This window comes from Kogia breviceps, chromosome 16, assembly GCF_026419965.1.
Source record: "Kogia breviceps isolate mKogBre1 chromosome 16, mKogBre1 haplotype 1, whole genome shotgun sequence".
In the NCBI taxonomy this organism is placed as follows: Eukaryota; Metazoa; Chordata; class Mammalia; order Artiodactyla; family Physeteridae; genus Kogia; species Kogia breviceps.
In genome coordinates, this window is record NC_081325.1 from 16,155,967 (window position 1) to 16,181,123 (window position 25,157).

Sequence of the window (25,157 nt, forward strand, 5' to 3'; positions counted from 1 at the left end):
AGTGACCCAGACTTAGGTAAGGGTAGTTAATTTAGTGTGAATATATAAATATATATATATGCAAATATAGAAACTACATGTATATGTAAATATAGTCAATGCATATAAATTTGTCTGTAAATCCTCTCAACTGTTATAGTCCTCTGATGATGTCACATGTATGGCAACTTATATTTCAAAGAAGTATGGTCACTGAATGAAAAGAAAAAGGTTCCAGGAAGTTGTCTTAAACTTATTAGTAATTCTAAGATACTCTTTTTGTTTAGAATTATTAGTTGAATCCATAAAAGCTGGTAACTTTTTTCCATGCAGGAATTTTTCAGTTACCACTGTATATACTTTTAAACAATTTAACATTTATACCATTCAAATCAGATGCAATAATGAACACAATATAGGAAAACGTCTAGTAAAATTATTTAATTATAATATGAATCTCCAACAGCTTGAAATAAAAATTTCCATGATCTTCAATTGAACTGTATGCCACTTTCTTTTAGAATGTCCCGTTTTTCATTAAAATAATTCCTAAACCACTCTATATGTTCAACCTTCTGTTTAACACTCAGATATGGGTTTCTGGAAAGGCCACAGGTCACCAACTCCATGAAGTGGCGAATTGGTCCTTGTTTTGGAAAATCCTCCAGGTATTTATCCAGAAATATATGTTCATGAAATTCTGAACCATCATCATCAAAACCTAGGAAATGAGACAAAATACATTACAATTTTGAATGTAAAACCTACACTATAAAATTAACATTAATGAGGTAGTATAATAGTATTACAGTAAAGGCATGAACATTGGAGTAAAACAGAGGTTTGCTCACCAATTTAACAACCATGTGATTGGGCAAATTAACTTCACTGAGCAACAGTTTCCTCAGGCATAAAATGAGTATTAAGACAGCACCTTCTTCATGGGGTTTTATAAAGTTAAATAGACATAAATTTTATAAAGTTCCTTTACAATGCTTAGCATACTACAAATATTCAAAATGTAGCAGCATTACTACTAATGGATATTTTAATATCTAAAGAAACCACTAAGAAAACTATACAAACTACACTAAAAAAAATACATAAAGCAAAATAAGATGGAATCCTAAGATATATTCAAGCAGCTCACAGGAAGCCAAGAAAAGACAGAGGAGTGAGAAACAGAGAAAATGAACAGAAAACAAATAACAAAATGAGACTTAAATCCTAACAAATCAATAATTACTTTAAATGTAAATGTCTAAATATACCATCAAAAGAAAAACACGATCCAACTATATGCTATATACAAGAAACTCACTTTAAATATTTACCTATAACATAGGTAGGTTGAAAGTAAAAGGATGGAGGCGGACATATCTTGCTAACATTAATTTTTAAAAAAAGAATGCATGAGTGGCTATAGGAATATCAGACAAAGTAGACTTCAGAGCAAAGAAAATTACTAGAGAGAAAGAGGAACATTACATAATAAAAGGATCAACCCACCAAGAAGACAAAGCAATCTTAATTATGTATGCACCAAAGAGTTTCTAAATACATGAAAGAAAAGTTGATAGAAATAAAGTAGAAATTTTAAAATCCACAATTACAGTTAGAGGTTTCAATACCCCACTGTCAACAATTGCGAGAACTACCAAGTAGAAAATTAGCAAAGACATAGAAGAACTGAACAACATTAACCAACAGGATCACACTGACTTCTACAGAACACTCTACCAGACTACTGCAGAATACAAATTCTTTTCAAGTATCCATGGAACATTCACCTAGTTTAACCATATCCTGGGTCACAAAACAAATGTCAACATATTTAAAATAACTGAAATAATATACGGTATGTTCTCTGATCATAAAGGAATCAAAACAGAAAATTGGTAACAGGAAGACAATAGGAAAATCCTCAAACAGTTGGAAATTAATGTAAGTAATTCATGGTCATAAAGGAAATCTCAAAATAAATAATATTTATTTATTTGGATATGCAGGTCTTTAGTTGTGGCAGGCGGGCTCCTTAGTTGTGGCATGCATGTGGGATCTAGTTTCCTGACCAGGGATTGAACCTGGGCCCCCTGCATTGGGAGTGTGGAGTCAATACCTGGTTCTTCACACACACACACAAAACAAAAAAAAACAAAAATTGATACATTTCTAGCACGTCTGATAAAGAAAAAAAGAGAAGGCACACACCAAGAATATTAGCAATGAAAAGGGGGTTATCATTATAAATCCTGAAATCATTAAAGGGATAATGAAGGAATACTCCAAACAACCTTACACTCACAAATTCAACAACTTGAAAAAAATGGACAACTTTAAAAAAATCCATTGAACTACCGAAACTCAACCAAAATAAAAGATAACCTGAATAATCTTATAACTATTAAAGAAAAGAAATGTGTAATTTAAAAGCTCTCAAACATTTAAAGAAAAACGAACACCAATTTTACACAATCTCTTCCAGAAACTAGAAGACAGGATACTTCCTAACACATTTTATGAGACCAGCATTACCTTGTTAAAAAAACAAAGACAAAACAACAACCAAAAACAGGAGCAAGAGAGAGAGAGAACTACAAAACAATATCTCTAATAAAGTTAGAGGAAAAACCTTTAAACAAAATTAGCTGACAAATCCAACAATGTATAAAAAGATTTATACACCAAGATCAAGTGGGATTTACTCAAGTAGGATTTTACTGCAAGGCTGGTTCAACATCTGAAAATCAAGGTAATCTACCATATCAACAGGTTAAAGAAGAAAAATCGTATGATCCAACACTCACTTTGATAAGTACTCTCAGCAAATTAGGAAAAGAGAAGAACTACATCAACATGGTAAGCCTACAGCTAATATCATAGTGAAAGACTGAAGGCTTCTCCCCGAAGTTCCTGAACAAGGCAAGGAGATCAGCTCTCACTATTCTTACTCAACATAGTACTGAAAGTTCCAGACCCTGATGTGGGAGGCAGGAAGAAAAGTCACATAGATGGGAAAGGAAGACATAAAACTATTTGTAGACGACATGATTGTCTACATAGAAAATTCCAAGGAATCTACAAAAAAACCCCTAGGACTAATTAGTGAGTTCAGTAAGGTTACAGGATACGAGATCATAAAAATAAAAATCACGATTTAAATTGGAAGACTCAGCATAGTAAAGATGTCATTTCTCTCCAAACTGATCTACTGGTTTAATGTACTTTCTACCAAAATTCCAGCAAAGTTTTGCCACAGACAAGCTTATTCTAAAATTTATATGGAAAGGCTTAAGTCCGAGAAGAGTTAAAACAATCTTGAAAGAGAATAAAGTGGGAGGAAAAATGCTAGGGCTGACTATACAGCTACAGTACAGGCATGCCTCGTTTCATTGGGCTCTGCTTTATTGTGCTTCACAGATACTGCCTTTTTTTCTTCTTTTTGTACAAATTAAAGGTTTGTGGCAACCCTTTGTCAAGCAAGTATATCTACACTATTTTTTCCAATGGCATTTGCTTACTTCCATGTCTCTGTCACATTTTGGTAATTCTCACAATGTTTCAAACTTTTTTCATTATTATTATATTTGTTATGCTGATCTGTTATTGCTGAAGCCTCGGATGATGGTAAGCACTTCTTAGCAATAAAGTATTTTTAATTAAGGTATGTACTTTTTTTAGACATAATGTTATTGTACACTTAATAGAATACAGTGTAGTGTAAACATAATTTTTATATGCACTGGGACACCAAAAGATGCATGTGACTTGCTTTATTACAAGCTTTGCTTTATTGCAATGGTCTGGAAACACACCTGCAATATCTAAGGTATGCCTGTAATCAAAAGAGTATGGTATTCACAGGGAACTCTACTCAATACTATGTAATGACCTATATGGAAAAAAAATTTTTTTTAATAGTAGATATATGTATAACTGACTCACTTTGCTGTACACCTGAAACTAACACAACATTGTAAATCAACTATATGCCAATAAAAATTTTTTTAAAAAAGAGTATGGTATTGGCAGGCGGTAAGACACAAAGGTTGATGGAACAAAAATCAAGGACCCAGAAATAGACCCTGTTACGGACTGCCAACACATGGATCTTGGACTTCCAGCCTGCAGACTTTGAGGAAGTAAATTGTTGTTTAAGGTACCTAGTCTGTGATATTTTGTTATAGAAGTCTTAGCAGACTAACACAGATCCACGTGAATATGCCCAACGTTTTACAAAGATGCATAGACAATTCAATGGAGAAAGGACAGCCTTTTCAACAAATGGTGCCTGAAGAATTGAAAAAGAACCTCAACCTCATACAAATTAACAAAGAATGGATCACGGTCTAAACTATATATCTAACAGAAAAAAAAAACAGGAAAATCTTCTGGTTCTAGGGCTGGCAAAGAACTTGACACAAACAGCACAATCCATAAAAGGAAAAATTGGACCCCATCAAAATTGAAGACTTTTGGTCTGTGAAAGAATCTGTTAAAAGGATACAAAGACAAGTTATAGACTGGAAGAAAATATTTGCAAACCATATATTCAATGAAGTATATGGAATATATTTAAAAACTCAAAACTCAACAGAAAAAAACAGATAATCCAACTAGAAAGTGGGCAAAAACCAAGAGACATTTCACATTTCAAGAAGAGATACAGATAGCAAACACACACATGAAAAAGATGTTCAACCTCATTAGCCATTAGGGAAATGCAGATGAAAAACACAATGAAATATTAATAAACACCAATCAGAATATGAACACATCTAAAAGAAAAAATAATAACATCAAATGCTGGTGAGAAGGAGAAACTAGATCGTTCATATAATGCTGGTGGAAATATAAAATGGCATAGCCATTCTGGAAAACAACTTGGAAGTTTCTTTAAAAACTAAACATGTAACTACCATACTACCCAGCAACTGCACTCCTGAGTATTTATCCCAGGGGAATGGAAATTTGTATTCATACAGAAACCTCTACACGAATATTTACAGCACCTTTCTTGTAATAGCTAAAAACTGTAACAGCCCAGATGTCTTTTATCAGGGGAATGGTTAAACAAACTATAGGGACATTCAAACCATGGAATATTACTCAGCAATAAAAAACAACAGCAGCAAAAAACCCCTATTGACACACATAACAACTTGGATACATCGCCAGAGAATTAATCATGCTGCGTGGGGAAAAAAAAAAGCCAATCCCCAAAGGTTACATACTGTGTGATTCCATTTGTACGTCGTTCTTGAAATGACAAAATGATAGAAATGGAAAGTGGATTTAGTCAGATTGCCAAGGGTCAGGGACTAAGGACGGTCGTGGGAGGTGAGTGGATGCCGTTATGAAGGAGTATAAGAGAGATCCTTGAGGCGACAGAACTCGCCTGACTGTATCCTGACTGCGGTTGGTCGTGATTACATGATTCTACATGTGTGATAAAACTGCACAGAACTAAGCACACAAACACACTCACACAAAGGAGTACTTGTAGAACTGGTGACATCTGAACATGGCTGAAAGATATGGCTGCCGGCCGCCTGCCTGTGATACTGTGCTGTGGTTACGTGGGCAGTAACTACTGAGGGAAGATGGGTAAAGGGTATGTGAGATATTTATCATTTCTTACAGCTGCATGTGAACCCACAATTACCTCAAAATAAGAAGTTTAAAAATGCTCTCTAATCACTTACAATTATCTTACACTTACTGAAATAAATTTTTAAAATTTCATTTGGACATTTAAAGATCTATTCATCACTTTTATAAAAACTAAAACACACACAAGAAATAAATTAAGGCGTTAGACTGCCACATGGCCGCATACTACTCCTATGCTTGTATACATGCCCCTTTGCAATGGGCCTTTGCCATAAAGGCCTTTCCCATAAAGAGGTAGATACAGCCTGTTTCTCCAACCCTTAAATTTGAGGTTGGCCAGGTAACCTGCTTTGGTCAATGGGACATTACCAAACACAATGCAAACAAAGGCCTGAAAAGCGCTTGCTCTTCCTTGTGTTAGGAACTCTTCTATAGCCAGGTGAACAGCCCAGGCTAGCCTGTGAGATGATGAGTGACATATAACCCTCTTATCGCCTTCTCTGACAACCAACTAGACACCAACCAGCCAGCACCAACTAGACATTTGACAGAAGCTACTGTAGAACAACCCACGCCCAGCCAACCTGCTAAAACCAACCAGAAAACCCATAAGCTCATGAGCAGTTACAACTTAGCTGTTGTTTTAGTAAGTTTGGGGTGGTTTGTGATGTAGCAAAAACTGATTGACATGATCGGCTGAGGTATTCCTAAAACTTCTTCACATTCAGAATCCAACTCTTCTGAACTGGCTTTTCAACTCAGAGTTGTCAGCGGCCGTGCTTTCCAACTTCTATTAAGAATATTTGCGATGAAGCATTTCTTAAGAGTGTTCCACTATGGCTTCTCTGACGCCCCTAATGCAAATCTGGATGCATATCCACAACAGGCAATGACAGCTGCTCCTTCACTGATGCCTGACTAGCATAACCAGGTGCATCACGATTTCAGAGATATTTAAAACGGTGAAAGACAAAAGTAGTCATATTCAATGAAATACAGGGAAAAAGCTGTGCAGGAATTTTTAAAATGGAAGTTTTCTCTATCCTATAACCCCCCAAAGTTTCTACTCACATTTTCCCAGGCTAATCACTTCCAAGACTAATCACTTTTAAGGTGTGATTATATCCTTCTAGTCCTTTCCCTAAATGCATATGTATTTTTAAAAAATAAGACAAATTATTGTTTAAAAAAAATCCTTCTCTGAATCCCATTCAGAATTCTCTATGGTTCTCAATAGTTTATACCACCAAGCAAGCATGTTGTTACTCCTTCACTTTTTTTCCATTTTTTGTTTTTTTTTTGTGGTACCGGGCCTCTCACTGTTGTGGCCTCTCCCGTTGCGGAGCACAGGCTCCAGATGCACAGCCTCAGCGGCCATGGCTCACGGGCCCAACCGCTCCGCGGCATGTGGGATCCTCCCGGACCGGGGCACGAACCCGCGTCCCCTGCATCGGCAGGCGGACTTTCAACCACTGTGCCACCAGGGAAGCCCATCACTTTTTTTCCTTTTGTTTTTAAGGCATCTGCACTGGGGATAGGAATGGGAGAAATGCAATCCAGAGTGGTAAAAAATGAAAAATAAAAGCCTCGCTTTGCTAAAGGTCTTTTCCATATCGTCAAACACTGCTAACAGTTTCCTGTGACAATTATTCTTAAAAACAAAAACAAACAAACAAACAAAAAACCAATATGGCGAATGTGAAAAACAGGGCAGGTTTACATGTTTGATATATTTGAAAGAGTATGTTAGGGCTAAAAAATAAGGTCTGTAGCACTGGAAACTTAATAAATCAAGGTGATAAGTGCTCTCAAAAATCCAAGGGTGGGGCTTCCTTGGTGGCGCAGTGGTTAAGAATACTCCTGCCCATGCAGGGGACACGGGTTCGTGCTCCGGTCCGGGAAGATCCCACATGCCGCGGAGCGGCTGGGCCCGTGAGCCATGGCCACTGAGCCTGCGCGTCCGGATCCTGTGCTCCGCAACGGGAGAGGCCACAACAGTGAGAGGCCCGCCTACCGCAAAAAAAAAAAAAAAAAAATCCAAGGGTGACTTCTGGATTGAGATTTTGTTGTTGTTGTTGTTAGTTATTAGTATCCTTAGATGTACTTAAAATGTAAGACTTAAGACAGAAAATTTTGCAAGAGCAAGAGAAATCATTTTTAAAAATAGCTGTGTTAACACAAGCTCAATAATCAATTTATTAAATCATTAACAGGTCGACTATCTCTGACATAAAGTTATAATCAGTTAATGGGTGGGTATAGCAATTATGACTATGCTATATTAGGTGGAAAAGCATCTAAGGGCATAGGTGATCTTATTTCTTATTACTCTTCCCCTAGATGAGAGATCAACCATCTTTTTAACTCAGAATGTTCCAGCAGGGCGTAATGAACAGATTCTTCCTGAATAAGTCAATGAGTGAATGAAAGCCAAGTGGTACTAGCAAGTATAAAACAAAGGAAAAAACGAGAAAGAGATAAAGAGGGGATACTATACACAAAAATAAGTTCCAGATAGATTAAACAGGAAAAGGCTAACAGATCTGACTGTGTCCAAATTACAATCACTGTTGGTTGAATACATTCTGAACAGTTAAAAGAGAAGCAACAAGGACTTCTAGTTAAAATGTAGCAGATTGAACCCATGCTTTAAAAATCTCTGCTCCCCTGTAATATCTACTACATGGCAATAAAAGGAATAAAAAGACAAAGAGAACAGAAGAAGAAACAACAGACAGGAGGTATCAGCAAAACATTAGAAGAAGGACAGTGGACAGATAAGTAGTAACTGACTCAGCTGAGTCGAAGATGCTAAAACCAAGTTAAGCAGACTTCAAAGGCTTCGGGAACTAGTGGCAGCATATACCACTGAAATTAGGAATGGGATGAGGGACAAAAAAAAGAGGATTAATTAAAATTGGTTTAGGGACTACTTAGATCTCCCATCTTCTACCTATATCTCTAGATGACTACACCATCCATTTCCCAAAGAAGATGGGAAGTTCACTTTTTGGAGAAACTAAAACAGAAAGAGGAATGAGTCACTAAACTGACAAGAAGGGGGATGAAGTGGAAGTCTGTGTGCTGAATGCGGAGACGTTCCACGCCGCCCCACGCCCCCATCCTACCAGCTGGAGGGTCAGCTGGCTATCTTTTTAGAAGAAAATGTGCCAATAGTTATTGCAATATAAAACATGCCTATTGTTTGACCCTTCTAGGAATTGAAGTACTCAGACATATACAGAAGGATATGTATAAAAAGATTCACTACAGCTCCATCCATCAACAGGAAAATGGTAAAATAAATTACAGTGCCTTCATACAATGGCATACTATAGAATATGTAAAATAGTTCCATTTTATGGTCCCATATAGAACAAACCAACAGATAAATGTGAAACTACCATTTAAAGTGGACTGTGACAACGGTTGTTTCAGAAAAAGGGAAGAGAACTGAGAGGTAAAGGTATATTCTCTATTCTTCCATATTATTTAACTTTTCTGCAAGTAAACTTTAATATATTTATTTCTGTAATTTAAAATAGTTTTTAATAAACAAAAGAAACAGAGTAAGGAGGAAATAAGAGAGTGTGGGAAATTAAATACAACAAGGAAATCCCAAATGTTATACAATCAACTCAGGTTAAATCTGTGTCTAATTCTCCTTTAAATATTACTGAATACAGCTAAAAATATGGTACAGCAAATAAACGGTAAAAATCCAGCAATAGCAATGACCAATTATTTTTGACAAGAGTGTATTACAGCACCGAAGCAAATTCAGTCACTTTCACTTTGACTCGTTTCCACTTCTATTTTGTCAAAACTATTATTTCTTTTCCTGTTAGTATTCTGTGGCTCTTGTTCAAAGGCCACCATCTCAAACAACCAACAGATTGTTTCAGACAACACATACTTAATCATCTTTATATTTGCCCTAATTTTCTCCACACTATACCCTCCCACATAACAACAGAGCCCTCTTTAGAGTTCTATGGTAATTCTGAATTTTTCTCACTATTCTTGCTAGCTCATATTACAGCACACATTCCAGATACCCTAGCAAAGGATGGCACATTACAAGTGAACAAGTTTAAACCAACTGAAGAATAAAAACAAAAGTGTGACTGACATCCATGACTGAGCATTTTGGCCCACTGAAGCCTCTAAACTGAGAATTACTCTTGGAGCGTATTTCAAAATCACCCGTAACTTGGTGGCATGTACATGGCTAATAGATATTTAAGAGCAAGACTCTGTTAACTGGGTAGTGGTTAAAAATGAGATTAAATTTAGATAAAGCCAAAGCTAAAACAGAAGTGATCTTATTATCAATCCAATAGATAACAAATACTACGAAATCTAACTGGGAATAATTCCATCTAACAGCTTTTATAAATCTCTCGGCTCACAAAGCACATAGAAGGGACAAACCAGGTTTTAAAAACTGACAAAAAGCTACTTCAAATTGGAAAAACAATTTTTACATTTTAAGTGGCAAAACAAACAACTGCAATTTTTTTATATAACAGAAAAACGCAACACTGGGAAGTAAACTGTAAACACGAGACATGCATTTTATCATTTTTGGTATTATGTTCCCAAACTGACATGGTGAGTCCCTAAATACACAACAAAACATCTTTTCCCAAAAACATCAAAGTAAATCTTCATGAAGCTAATTATTAGGAGAGAGAGCATGATGTTTTACTACTCTTAAAATTTAAGTATAAGAAATATAAAAGAATGTTACTGAATGGCTGAGGCTCCAGGTTCTAAGGCCGGTCCTCTTAAAGTATTCAGAAGATCCTAAGTGTGTACTGAGAGGAGGGATCAAAGTGAGAAAGTTTCCACAGTTCCCTTCCTGTTTTTCGTTCAAATAACAATTGCCTTCAGGAGCTGGAAATGAGATACCTCCCTTTCCGACCCCAAAGCATCAATAATGTGTACAGTGTATATGGACACTTGTCACATTTATCTCCCCAACCTGACCAGAAAACATGTTTTTTTCCTTTTTCAGAAATTACACTTTCTCAGAAACGAGGTCAAATCTAAGATAAATTCCTTTGGAGTTTGGACACTCAAGATTCTGATGAACTTAGATGTTTTTCTGCTGATGACCATGTACTGCCAATTCATGCTTTTCTGTTTTCCTACTTGGTGGCTCCTAGAAAATACACAGTATCCTCATGAATATTTTAAGATTTAAAGATGCTATAGTATAGAAGAGAAAATAGTTATAATAGCAAATCCCCTCACAGTATCGTTGCTGTAGAAACAGGAATGATGATGGTGACAATGCTCTACTTGTATAATGAGTTGTTTCTCAGAAGAATCCCATAAAATAATCCTATTATTATTCCCCTCATTGTATAAGATGGAGGAAGTGAGGCTTGGAGAGATGAAGACTCACTCGGGAACTTGATCTCTAACCACCACACTCACTGTCTCTCCTAAGTAAAGTCACATATTCTACCTCAATACTGGGTTTTAAAACCGTATCTTGAACCATGAGGACCCGGAACACCCAACTTTCGTCAAATATGGAACGAAGTCTTCCCTTAATATCATAGTTTGTATTCTGTTAGGTTTTTTTTTGCTACTTTTAAAATTCTATCATCATACAGGAGGAGAAAAGAACTAACATTTATTCCTATGTATTATATGCCAAGAACTGTGCTGAGCAACTCAATATCGTGTTTAATTCTTACATTCTTCCAGTGAGGTATCTTTAATTTTACAGATGAGAAAACTAAGGCTCAGGAGGTTAAATAATTTCCTCAAAGGCAAATGGCTAATAACTGACATAGCTGGAATCTGAACTCAGGCTTACACAAATAAAAGTCCTTGGTTTTTATTTTTATTTTTTTACCTTATCTTGATACCTTCTAGAATGTAGAAGCCATAATACTTTAAAAAATATTTAAAGTATACTTTAAAAAATACATATTATTTAATAGATGAAATGCAAATTTCTATATTACTGAATATATCATACAAATATACAAATTATTAAGAATTTGCTAAAGGATCTGTAAGTCCCTAAAATTTTCCTATACAAAAGATTGCTTTATGAAAATATAAGACTATTTAAGCTACCACTCCACTTATTATAACAAATGAAAGGTTATCAAAAATGAAACTATTACAGTGCAGCATAATACTGCAAAGGTTAAAATACAGACTGCGTTTTCCTAAGACTCCCTGAGGTCTTTGCAGTTTCTATTTAATCTTACCATAAAAGTAAATGAATCCCTTCTAACTGAAAATACATCAATAAAAATTCAATGAAATGTTTAGCTGATGACATCATGGGCGCCATAAAAAATAAACAGCATAGCAATACTGTTTTCCTTTTGATGGAGGAAGATGTAACACCTCTAGAAAAATCTCCAGGAAAGGAGATAATGTTTTTTTACTGGCTCAAAGCATCTGGGTATGCAGCCAAAGAATTTCAAAGCCTCCTAACATATTTGTTTTGAGTGACTTTGAAAACAAGAAACTTGTGCCCCATTAATGCAGCAGTTTTAAATAAAAGATACCAGCATAAAACTTGAAGGTTGTAATGGTCCCCAAAACTGAAGGATGATCTCATACCCAGTATTTAATGTATTAGAAGATTTACCAGGTAATCTCCTGCTTTTAGCAAGTAGAAAACTGTCATCATTTGCAGTTCTCAACACTTCTATGTCACAGAAATTCATGATGCATTTCTGCCATATAATTTTACTTTATTTTCCTTATCCAACAACTAGAATTCAGTGAAATCGTAGCATTCTTTTAAAAAAAAACACTGTCAGATTTCTTTTAGGACATCACAAAGATGTTTACACAAAGTTTTAAAATTCAGGTAAATATCCAAAACCTACAACTGAACATCTGCCAGATTTAATCTCAATCATTGAGTTTTATAAACCTATGGCATTAAGACTTACCTGCTTCATTGTTAATTGGGAACTCCCACAATTTGCCCTCTTTTGTCAACTGGATCATCTCTTCAAAACCATTCTGAAAGGGTTGTTCATTGACTGCGGCTAACTGCTTAGCAAATTCTACATCCCAAAGAGAAGGTACTGCCTCTGTAGAATAAAAACATGCAAATTACGCACAATTCCATGTAAATATCTTTCTTTTTTTTTCTTTCTTTTTTTTGTGGGGGGGGGTGGTACATCGGCCTCTCACTAACGCGGCCTCTCCCGCTGCAGAGCACAGGCTCCGGACGCACAGGCCCAGCTGCCACGGCTCACAGGCCCAGCCGCTCCGTGGCACACGGGACCCTCCCGGACCGGGGCACAAACCCTCATCCCCTGCACCGGCAGGCGGACTCCCAACCACTGCACCACCAGGGAAGCCCTATCTTTCTTTTTTAAAATGTTATCATCAGGGCTTCTCCGGTGGCACAGTAGTTAAGAATCCACCTGCCAATGCAGGGGACATGGGTTTGATCCCTGGTCTAGGAAGATCCCACATGCCTCGGAGCAACTAAGCCCGTGCACTATAGCTACTGAGCCTGTGCTCTAGAGTCCACGAGCCACAAGTACTGAGCCCACATGCCACAACTACTGAAGCCTGCACGCCTAGAGCCTGTGCTCCACAACAAGAGAAGCTACTGCAGTGAGAAGCCCACGCACCGCAACGGAGAGTGGCCTCTGCTGGCCACAACTAGAGAAAGCCTGCGCACAGCAACAAAGATGAAAGAGAGAAAAGAAAGGGAGGGAGGGAGGGAGGAAGGGAGGAAGGAAGGGAGGGAAGAAGAAAGGAAGGGAAGGAGGGAGGGAGGGAAGGGGAGAGACAGAGAGAGAAGGAAAGAAAGAATATAGTTATCATACAACCATTTTACTCCTAGGTATTTACCCAAAAGAAAACATGTCCAAACAAAGACCTGTACATGGAAGTTCATGTATGACCATGCCTGACCACACACTGACTGCTGGTTGTGAAGTATGTTGGTCTTGAACATCTGATACAGAGAAAAAATCCCAGCAGTTAGGCTAATTAGCCACATTTAGAGTAATCATAACAGAAAATAACTTAATTATCATGGTTACAACTTTTAAATTTATTCAGTGGGCACTGATCAACTTAATGTCTTTTCCATGATCATCATCACCATCATCACTTTTATTAAGAGCTGCAACTCTTTCCAGGCACTGTACCTGACACTAATTATATTACCTCATTTAATCCTTGAGATGTATGTATAGGTGGGAAAAGGGAGACTCAGACAGGTTAGTATACCAGAATCTGAATTTGAATAATCAAATCTACACAATACCAAAAACTCTTTCCGTTAAGCTAAACTGCCTCTCCGCTGTAGTTTACTCCAGGATAAGCGGTCGGACCTACGACAATACCCTTTGCAGCAGTGGTAAGAATTTAGGGGGGAGCAAAATGTGGGACTCATGAGATGGAAGAACTCATTCATTCAGTCAATAAATAATTACTGAATGCCAGCTACATGTCAGGCATTATTTTACACAGTAGGGAAACAGCAGTGAAAAAACACTAAATTTAAGTTTGCACATTGTTGCTATTCTTGTATTTGGAAACAAAGGACAGTCTTCAGATTCATGCAAGTATACTTATTAAAACAGTACCTTCAATAGAGTAAATTTATATAAACCTGTGCATTATTTTCCTTATTAGAACATAATCATTTTATATTGTTTTATAAAATACATATAACTTCAGTACCTCCTTGCCAGCTAATTTCAGTTTTAGGAATAAGATTTCTGCTTTAAAAAAGCAAGCTGGGGGCTTCCGTGGTGGCGCAGTGGTTGGGAGTCTGCCTGCTGATGCAGGGGACACGCGTTTGTGCCCCGGTCCGGGAAGATCCCACATGCCGCGGAGTGGCTGGGCCCATGAGCCATGGCCGCTGAGCCTGCGCATCCAGAGCCTGTGCTCCGCAGCGGGAGAGGCCACAACAGTGAGAGGCCCGCGTACCGCAAAAAAAAAAAAAAACAAAAAACCCCCCACACACACACAAAAAAGCAAGCTGGGGGCTTCCCTGGTGGCACAGTGGTTAAGAATCTGCCTGCCAATGCAGGGGACACGGGTTTGAGCCCTAGTCCAGGAAGATCCCACATGCCGTGCAGCAACTAAGCCCATGTGCCACAGCTACTGAGCCTGCACTCTAGAGCCTGCGAGCCACAACTGCTGAGGCCACATGCCACAACTACTGAAGCACACACACCTAGAACCCGTGCTCCACAACAAGAGAAGCCACTGCAGTGAGAAGCCTGTGCACCACAATGAAGAGTAGCCACTGCTCGCTGCAACTAGAGAAACCCGCACGCAGAAACAAAGACCCAAAGCAGCCAAAAATAAATAAATAAATTTATTATTTTTTAAAAGCAAGCTGGCTCCTTCAAGAACCCAAGCACCTCTTCTGGCTGTTCATTAGGTGGACCATAGCAGCTGCCCTGACAAAAAATTCCCCTTTTGGGGCAAGCTTAAGAGTTGCCACTTCAGGAATTCCCTGGTGGTCCAGTGGTTAAGATTCACGGCAGTGGCCAGGATTCAATCCCTGGTCCGGGAACTAAGATCCCCGCAAGCTGGGCGGTGTGGCTCTCCCCCCAAAAAAGAGTTGCCACTTCAACAGGGCAGAGGTGATCCATTCTCCACGCTTGTGCACTTTGCATTTCCTTCTCATCAATCATAGAGGACAGAATGCAGTTGTCACAGTACAAGAAGGGGGGCGTTGTTCTCTTAGCTTCATCTTCAGCTTAAATGAACAGTGATTGAATTAATGCCTTTCCTCCATGGATATTTATTTTATAGCTCAACTTGTTTCAAAAAGGATTTAAGATTTAAGATAACTGATTCCTATTATTTGTAAGCCACTTGGCTAGGGGCTATTGGGTATACAAAATCAATGAGACCCAGCCCGTAATATCTAGGAGTTTATTGAATAGTGGGAAAATCAGATGTTTTTATAAGTAACTGAAAGATAATGAGCCACTGGAAGATGGCCTAGAAACTTAAATATCAAAAATAAAATTATTTCTACCAAGGTCCAAAAAGTTAACTGATAATCCTTAGAAATGAAAGTCACTTATAAGCTAAGACCATTTGTATGGTGTTTCTTCATTTATTTTAAATTATCAGTAAAACAAATTTAATGTCGCGCAAGAGGACACTTATTTCTCTTTTAATTAGGCTTAAAATGGTGACTGTGAAGGATTTGACTTCTTGCCGAAAGAAGAAAGGGGGAAGAACAGAGAACAAACACTAACTGTGTGTTAGAAAAAAAACACTACAAGTCTGCCAAATATATTCCCTGAACGCTCTCCTTCCCATCTCCTAAATAATCTCTAAATCACTTCAATAAATTAGCATCTATAAATGCTATCTCTTCTTCTAGATAGTAAGCTGCCTAAGGGCAGACACCACAATTTATCTTTACGTAATAGTACAAAGGTGTGTTGCAAATAGTAGGTGATCATTAACGTTCTAACCCAAATTAGCAGCCAATCTATAGATCTGGATTCATGCGGCTGATGGTACTTACCTCCCATTGCCTCATGGGCTGCAGCATTTCAAGGGAGAAATCTGACCAACACCAACAATGTCAACAACTACGGTTTTTTTTTTTTTTTTTTTTTTTGGCGGTACGCGGGCCCCTCACTGCTGTGGCCTCTCCCGTTGCGGAGCACAGGCTCCGGACGCGCAGGCTCAGCGGCCATGGCTCACGGGCCCAGCCGCTCCGCGGCACGTGGGATCCTCCCGGACCGGGGCACAAACCCGTGTCCTCTGCATCGGCAGGTGGACTCTCAACCACTGCGCCACCAGGGAAGCCCAACAACTACGTTAATAAGCAAGATCCAGGTCAATGACAGGATGGAATATTAAAATACCTGATTATTATGCAATCAAAACATGAAGGACATTTTTCAAAGATGGAATGTTTCTACACCTGAGAAATAGTGTTATTTTCTTAACAAACCTGTTTCAGGTGCCTCTTCAGTAACTGCCTTAAGCTCAAAAATATTAAGCCTCTTCCCCTTGAATATATTTTTCCGAAAACTGAAAAAGAAAAAAACAATTTTAATGAATATTTTATACACAGTCAACAAAAATTGTTTATGAGAAGAAAATGTTATATGAAATATTCAATGTAAAAATTAAAAATAATTTCGCTGCCCCACACCAGACATTTTAACTAAATTGCCACGTCTTCAGGAATGATAACCAAAAACAGGAACAAGTTCACCTGAATTTTTGCATCATAAGACAACAAAGTAGTTACAACAATTTAACTACCAAAATACCTAATTGAAAAGATCAGCTTAATTTGCCACAATTTTTATTTGATCCATTTCATATTAAGGTTTTAGAAAACCTAACATTGTGGAAAGCTATTAAAATATGCTAAGTTAGAAGTTGTTAAAGTCAACATTTGTCTTAGTTTAAGGGTAAAAAACACTGCCTGCTTAATTATAAATATAATTATAAAAGATTGCACAGAAAAATCAAAACATTCCCACTTACAAAGCGATCATTCTGTAATTTTAAAATAATGTTTAACACTCTTTACATAGCTATTTAATTAACTTGAAATTAATGTCAGAGAGTTAACAGGTAATTTTTCCTTATATGTTTTAATCAACTGTTTTATGGGAAGCACAGCAACAGAAGCACATACAACAAGAATGTGTATCAATTCACATTCTTTTTTTTTTCTTTTTTTTTTTTGCGGTATGCGGGCCTCTCACTGTTGTGGCCTCTCCCGTTGTGGAGCACAGGCTCCGGACGCGCAGGCCTAGTGGCCATGGCTCACGGGCTTAGTTGCTCCGCGGCATGTGGGATCTTCCCGGACCAGGGCACGAACCTGTGTCTCCTGCATCGGCAGGCGGATTCTCAACCACTGCGCCACCAGGGAAGCCCCAATTCACATTCTTGAATAAATTTACTGGCATACTAAACACTAGTTTATAAACTAGAAGGTTTGTTTTTAAAATAATTTTGAATTCTTTTCTGGATCAAATTACTTTTTTCTACTAAATTAAACTAACTGAAAAAACTGAAAATACTGCGTTAAAATTAGATAAGATGATCTCAAATCATACAGTTTTCCTCTAGCAGGTCCCCAAGTATTTGTAAACAAAGGCTACAGAACTACCCTCAGTGCCTTGCCCTCTTCTCCCCACCCGGCATTCCCTCAGCGATGTGTCAGGGAAACAGGATGATGGATTAAAGTACAGTCAAGAGGGACTGATTCACCAAAGTATGGAATTTTATAAGAGGAATGTACTAAAGAGAAGGGAAGGGAAAGAACATTCGCCATGCATCTACTATATATCGTTCACACATTTCTATCCCTCAGGAAAGCCATTTAAGCAGGCTTCACTTCCAGCATTTCACAGATAGGGAAGCAGACTGATGGGGCTATGAGAGTTTAGTCAGATGCACAGTGCAGGCCAGCACGACTCCAAAGCCAGTGCTTACGACTCACACCTCTCCATCTCTAACGGACGGAATCAGTCCAGGCCCGGAATGTCTCAGGCTGGCCCAAGTCAGAGCAGGTGAACAACTTGGTATCTCACCATAGCTTCCCCTTATTCTAGAATCCTTTAGGCAGCTTTTTAAAAATTAATTAATTTATTTAGTTAGTTTTAGTGACATTGGATCTTCGTTGCTGCATGCAGGCTTTCTCTAGCTGTGGCGAGGTGGGGGCTACTCTTCCTTGTGGTACGCGGGCTTCTCATTATGGTGGTTTCTCTCTGTTACAGAGCACGGGCTCTAGGTGCACGGGCTTCAGTAGTTGTGGCACATGGGCTCAGTAGTTGTGGCACACGGGCTTAGCTGCTCCACAGCATGTGGGATCTTCCCGGACCAGGGCTCAAACCCATGTCCCCTGCATTGGCAGGTGGATTCTTTTTTTTTTTTTTAAATAAATTTATTCATTTTATTTATTTATTTTTGGCTGCACTGGGTCTTCATTGCTGCACGCGGGCTTTCTCTAGTTGCAGTGAGCGGGGGCCAGTCTTCGTTGCGGTGTGCAGGCTTGTCATTGCACTGGCTTCTCTTATTGCCGAGCATGGGCTCTAGGCACGCGGGCTTCAGTAGTTGTGATTCACAGGCTTAGTTCCTCCGCGGCATGTGGGATCTTCCCGGACCAGGGCTCAAACGCATGCCCCCTGCATTGGCAGGTGGATTCTTAACCACTGTGCCACCAGGGAAGCCCCACAGTTATCAACTAGAGAAAGCACATGTGCAGCAATGAAGACCAAACGCAGACAAAAATAAATAAATAAATAAGATAGAAAAGGCATTAAATTTGTTAAAAAAACAAACCAAAAAACAGTGCCCCAAAATATTTAACTTTAGTCTTCTTTAAATCAGTCTTCTTTGAAATGATACCATGCAACTACATCAGAATGCTATATTATAGATTGATTTTTAATGATTCGAGCCATCATCAAAAATTAGAAGGTGGTGAGGAAGAAGCTGAAAAAGTAGGGAGGGGGTTTATGTGCATATAGTGACTGCATTAAAAAGCTGCCTAGGACTTCCCTGGTGGCACGGTGGTTAAGAATCCGCTTGCCAATGCAGAGGACACAGGGTTCAAGCCCTGGTCAGGGAAGATCCCACATGCCGCAGAGCAACTAAGCCCGTGTGCCACAACTACTGAGCCTGCGCTCTGGAGCCCGCAGGCCACAACTACTGAGCCTATGTGCCACAACTACTGAAGCCCACCTGTGCTCTGTAACGAGAAGCCGCTGCAAGGAGAAGCCCGTGCACCACAACGAAGAGTTGCCCCCGCTCACCACAACTACAGAAAGCCCGTGTGCAGCAACAAAGACCCAATGCAGCCAAAAATAAATAAATAAATGTATAAAAAAACCCCAAAAAACTATGTAAGGCATGGCTTAGCATCTTTAAGAACTTCAAATTACCAAATTCAGATTGCCACAAATAATCTACTTTAAGGTATTATAACAGATCTTCTTTCTTTTTCTGATGGTGGGTTATTTCTCTGAGGTATGAAGAAAGATGATTATATAGAGAGATATAGAGAGTACATGAATATACACTGTTAGGCACACATCAGAATGAAAAATAGTGTTTCTTGCAAAACATTCATTTGTTCAGAATTCAGTCAGCTCCACTTACTCTAAATCAGGAGACCTTTATTCACCGTGGGTAAGTGTGAGGCAGGGCCCATTCTGATATACGATATAGGAAAATGTAGGGCTGCTAAACCCAGTACATCTTTCCCTCTCTAGGAAATGGGACGTGGAGAGTAAGGAGGCAGATATAAATGCATCCGTGACGCTCAGACACCCAACAGCAACGATATGCACAGCAACAAAGTAAATCTACAGTTCAACAAACAAAACCAAACAGACTGCAGAGCCTGAGTACCTTCTTCTCAGATCAGCAGGCTTCTCTTGGCCAACAGAATCATCAGTCCCTTCATCAAACTGAATCTGATGCACTGGTCTTGTGCTAACTCTTGCTGTGGCAGATCTGGCAACTTTCATATCTGATATGATGTCAGTGAAACTGAAATAAGAAAAAGGTCAAGTGTGTTAAGAAATTTTAGCTACAGAAGAGTAATAAACTTTCTTAAACATCAGATTCATATCACCTAATTCTTACTTCACTTCTATGCAGTAATACTGAACAAAAAGTCATGTTTAAATAAAAAATTATATGTTGCCTATTAACACCACAGACAACTAAGATTGATGTGGCTTTCTCCCTTTTAAAGATATTCTTCAAAAATGTTCATTTAAAACATAATTAAGGGCTTCCCTGGTGGCGCAGTGGTTGAGAATCCGCCAGCCGATGCAGGGGATACGGGTTCGTGCCCCGGTCCGGGAAGATCCCACGTGCCGCGGAGCGGGTGGGCCCGTGAGCCATGGCTGCTGAGCCTGCGCGTCCGGAGCCTGTGCTTCGCAATGGGAGAGGCCACAACAGTGAGAGGCCCGCGTACCACAAAAAAAAAAAAAAAAAAAAAAAAAAAAAAACATAATTAAAAGTGTCCCTCATGAAAAACTGTCAAACATCCAGACAAGTGGATATCAATATCTGTATACCTAGCACCCAGACTAAAAACCTATACTGTGGGCTTCCCTGGTGGCGCAGTGGTTGAGAGTCCGCCTGCCGATGCAGGGGACGCGGGTTCGTGCCCCGGTCCGGGAAGATCCCACATGGCGCAGAGCGGCTGGGCCCGTGAGCCACGGCCGCTGAGCCTGCGCGTCTGGAGCCTGTACTCCGCAACGGGAGAGGCCACAACAGTGAGAGGCCCGCGTACCGCAAAAAAAAAAAAACCAAAAACCTATACTAAAGTTGAGATTTAGCCGTATTTATTTATTGCCTTGCATTTGTTCAAACACAAATAAAATGTGTGATCATGTTGTGCATAAAACCAGCATATTATTTAACTAAAAAAAAAACTTCTCAGAGAAATTGTCTTATTCTATTATTTATTTCTTTATTTTAAATAACATTACTGAATTTACCACTTCTTTTTCAAGGACAAGAAATTATGTAACTTCTCAAAAGAAGTTTAATCATTCAGTTGGTCTTTTAAAACTGAAATCTTACTTAACACACAAGTTTTAAAAGAAATTAAACTGCTAATACTTATGAGGCATGTTTTATATATAAATGAGTGTATTATGTAATATAACTCAGCGCTCGCATGAAGCCAGCCTGTTTTGACATATAGCATCACTGGCCTAGCTAGTTGAGTCACCAACCTAATTTTAGGCCTCTCTCCATCCTTCTGTGCCCTCGAGACTAACTCGTGCTGCTGGAGCTGCTGGAGCAGCTCCGACTTGGTCATCCGCTTGTCAAAAGGGAGAGAGTCTGCAACCGCGGAGGCAGCCGCCACCAACTCCGGCTTCAGGGACTCACTTCTGAAAGAGAACATGGAAGACAAATGAGAGAAAAGAGGCATTACTTCAGTGGAAAGTAAAATGATTTCTTGGGAGAAAACTTTTTGTCCTTCAAAAAGTATCATTCAGTTCAATTTCTGACAAAATCAAGAATTCTTAACACAGCATTGTAAATCAACTATACTTCACTAAATTTTTTTTTTTAAAGAATTCTTAAATATTAGGTATCGGGATTTCCCTGGTGGCGCAGTGGTTGAGAGTCCGCCTGCCGATGCAGGGGGCGCGGGTTCGTGCCCCGGTCCGGGAGGATCCCACATGCCGCGGAGCGGCTGGGCCCGTGAGCCATTGGCCGCTGAGCCTGCGCGTCCGGAGCCTGTGCTCCGCAACGGGAGAGGCCACAGCAGTGAGAGGCCCGCGTACCGGGGAAAAAAAAAAAAAAAAAAAAAAAAAAAATATATATATATATATATATATATATATATAAGGTATCAGTTTTATATAAATGTTACAATATTGGAAGTTAAAGTTAATGGATCCCTAATGAAGCACAATACTAACTCAGAGCAATAGATTAAGGTGGAGGAATGAGGGATCAGCCTCGAAAGTGATAAATTAGTGGATTTTTAAGTTAGATGTCATTTTATTTCAAAAACAATACAGATTGCAAGCAAATATAAAAGTGGTGAAACCTGTTTATACAAGCTTTAATTGTAATATCCTCAAATTGGAAACAACCCAAAGGTCTATCATCAGAACAGATAAACAGGGATATATCCATGCAATGGAACAGTATTCTGCTTACTCCACATGTATGAAACTGAATGAAACACGCTGGATTTTAAAAAGTATACATGGTATGATTCCACTTATACCAAGTTCTAGAAGAGGCCAAATTAAGGTGAAAGAAGTCAGAACAGTGGCTGCCTCAGGACAGAAGGTTACTGATGGGGAAGGTAAAGATGGGAAACGCTCTGCATCTTGGAAAGTGTGTGGGTTACATGGTTACATCAATTTGCCAAAATCCTACAGCTAAGAATTGCACACTTTAATGTATGTAAATTTTACCTGGGAAAAAAAAAACATAAAATCATCACGTGGGAGATGGAAAGTGGGTGGAGGTATAGATGACAAGAATGGCAAGATTTGATAATTATCAAAACTTCATCATACGATTTTGTTTACTTTATGTTTTAAATTTTCCATAAGCTAAAAAAAAAAAAGCTGTTCTTCAGTAAATTAGGGTTAGTTAGGAGAAAAATATGCCAGATATAAAAAGTTATTTACATTTTTTACAATGAGTGGGATCCAAATTACGGTTTTACTAAAACTGGCTTCTATCTTAGGAAATGATGTCTAACATGCAAATCAAAGTCCCCACATCCCTGAAGCTGGGCCTCCAAGAGGCTGGCAGAGCCTGGAAACGCTCAGGGAAGCTGAGAGTGAGGGCTGTAGGAAAATCAATGTTACTGGAAGCTGGAGGAAAGGGGACCTTAATGAACAGGTAGCTGAAATCAGAGCAGGTAGTTGCTTGGTTGAGAGGATGTTACTTAAAGGAGGAGCTAGAAACTATGGTTATTACTGCACCCACCAGGGGTCTTGTAAGGTTTCACAATACATGCAGACTCACAAGACTACCGATGACATGCCTGGCCCGGACTACTCAGAAAGGTAAAGGGCAGAACCACAGCAGGCTGGCAGGGCAGCCTCAGGTGTCCCTCTCGGGGAGTCCCTGCAGCACTCAGGGGTGACACGTCACACAGCCATGCAGGAGTTAGGATAGGAGACCCCCATCGCGCAGGTGCAGGAGCTTAGTGCCCCACAGGAACCAGTATCTCTTGTAACAAGGCCACAGGCAGAGTATCTGTGGTCCCTACGAGGGACATGCAGTTACAAGAGTAACTGCACTCAAGGAAGCCCTAAGTACGCTGAACCATAAGGTACCTATAGTTCGCCCAATCCAGATGCAATCAGTTATTCACGGGGTCAATTTTATCATGATAATGTTGCCTTCGATACAGCTGACTACTACAGTAATCAGGTTTACGGCTGTGGCAGATATTTTCATAACACAGAGACAGCAGTGTTTCTGGTCCCACAGGCTCTTCCAAAACCCTGCTACAAGCCCATCTAGAGAGGCAGTTTCCCCTCCCCCTGAAACCAGGGGAGACCTCGTGACTGCCTCAATGAACAGAATGAGAGAGAAATGATGCCCTGTGACTTGTGAGGCTAGGCCACATAATGTGACACAACTTTTGTTGGGATCTCTTTTGAGACGTGTGTCCATGGACCCCAGCTCTCAGGTTGTGAAGAAGCCCAGGCCACTTGGAGAGGCCCTGGGTAAGTGTTCTGGCCAAGAGCCCCAAATATGGTCTCAGCCAATAGGCAGCGTCAAGCACTGGAATGTACTGTACGTGGGCAAGCTTTCAGAGAAATCCAGATGCCAGCTTTGAAGCTGCCCTTGCTGACGCTGAGTGGAGCAGACACAACTATCTGCAGCTCTTTGCCCAAACTGCAGAGAGAGGCTGCCGCTAAGCCTTGGGATGGTTTGTTATGCAGCGATAGATAACTGGAACAGATTTTGGAGCCTGGAGCTTGGGTGCTGCTGTAATAAAACAAAACCAATAAAACCTAAAATGTATGGGAGAGTTGTGGGTACTGGCAGAGGGGGTAAACCGGAGAGATCCTGAGGCGAGCGTTAGAGAAAGCTTAGGGCCGCAAAGAGACTGTCAGAGCCTGGCGGCCACGTGGAAGCTATAGGAAACTCAATGTTCCTGGAAGCTGGAGGAAAGGGGGCCTTTGTTTGGCGACATTATTGCTTGAAGTAATACGGCAAATGAGAGAGATGCTCAATGAATTGGACGACCTCGCAAGGAGCCTTCCAGACAGAATACTGAAGGTGCCTCCTGCCTTCTTAGTGGCCGATGGTAAAGTGTGAGAGGAGGGAGAAGAAAGAACTGTCCCACATAAAGCAGCCAAGACCTGCTGGGATCAAAAATAAAACATTTCTCATTCTTAGCCCCTCCAGGTAGCAAATGATGCTAAAATTTAGAAATGGCTTCTGTACAGTAATCAAATCCAGGGCAGCATTAGGAAGACGGTCTAAAGATAAAGCCATGGGCATGACTGTAAAACCCTCTGTTAAGATCTTAGAAAGATTTAAGATGGTGCCTTAGAGTGCCCTTCAGACAACAAGAATTCTAGAAACTTAAAGGTGTGGTCCCAGGGCCTCTCACAGGGAGCTCAATGTAGACCAGGACCCTGGTTCCCAAACTGTGCCCTAAGGCACCCTGGAGTACCACAGGGAAATACCAGCCACGTCTGTCAGTGACTGTGAACTACTAACTCAAGGTAGTTCACAGTTTTAACATTAGACTACTGCATTCCTTTCAATGCCACCATATCTTTGTGAAGATGGTTCTCCAGCAGTTGCTGTGATTAAAAAGCAAGAACCCTTCAAAAATCAATATGGAACAGGAATGAGAGCTGCGGTGTCCAGTCTGACTCCAAGGCTAGGTCATAAAACGATACAAATTCCTAGGGGCTCGTTTTCTCTTGGGACACTCACCCCTGGAACCCAGCCACCATGCAGTGAGGAAGCCCAGGCCACATATAGGTGGTTCTGTAACAGCCCTGGCTAAGGTGTCAGCTAACAGCCAGCATCAACTGTCAGACCTGAGTGAGCAAACCCACAGATGATTCCAGCTCGCAAACTTCCAA

At 39.7% G+C, this 25,157-nt stretch overlaps 1 protein-coding gene across 1 annotated transcript in view; it reads right to left on the reverse strand.

Annotated features, from left to right (window-relative positions):
• Positions 1 to 395: 395 nt before the first annotated feature.
• The window catches only part of MRPS31 (mitochondrial ribosomal protein S31), a 31,077-nt gene continuing 6,315 nt past the window's right edge, over positions 396 to 25,157 (reverse strand). Inside the window, exons 3-7 of the mRNA XM_059041638.2 lie at positions 21,303 to 21,461; positions 19,960 to 20,100; positions 16,538 to 16,617; positions 12,528 to 12,671; positions 396 to 700 (exon numbers count right to left, since the gene is read on the reverse strand). Coding sequence (XP_058897621.1) covers positions 471 to 700; positions 12,528 to 12,671; positions 16,538 to 16,617; positions 19,960 to 20,100; positions 21,303 to 21,461 — 754 coding nt within the window. The 3' untranslated portion in view covers positions 396 to 470. The remainder of the gene's footprint in view (positions 701 to 12,527; positions 12,672 to 16,537; positions 16,618 to 19,959; positions 20,101 to 21,302; positions 21,462 to 25,157) is intronic.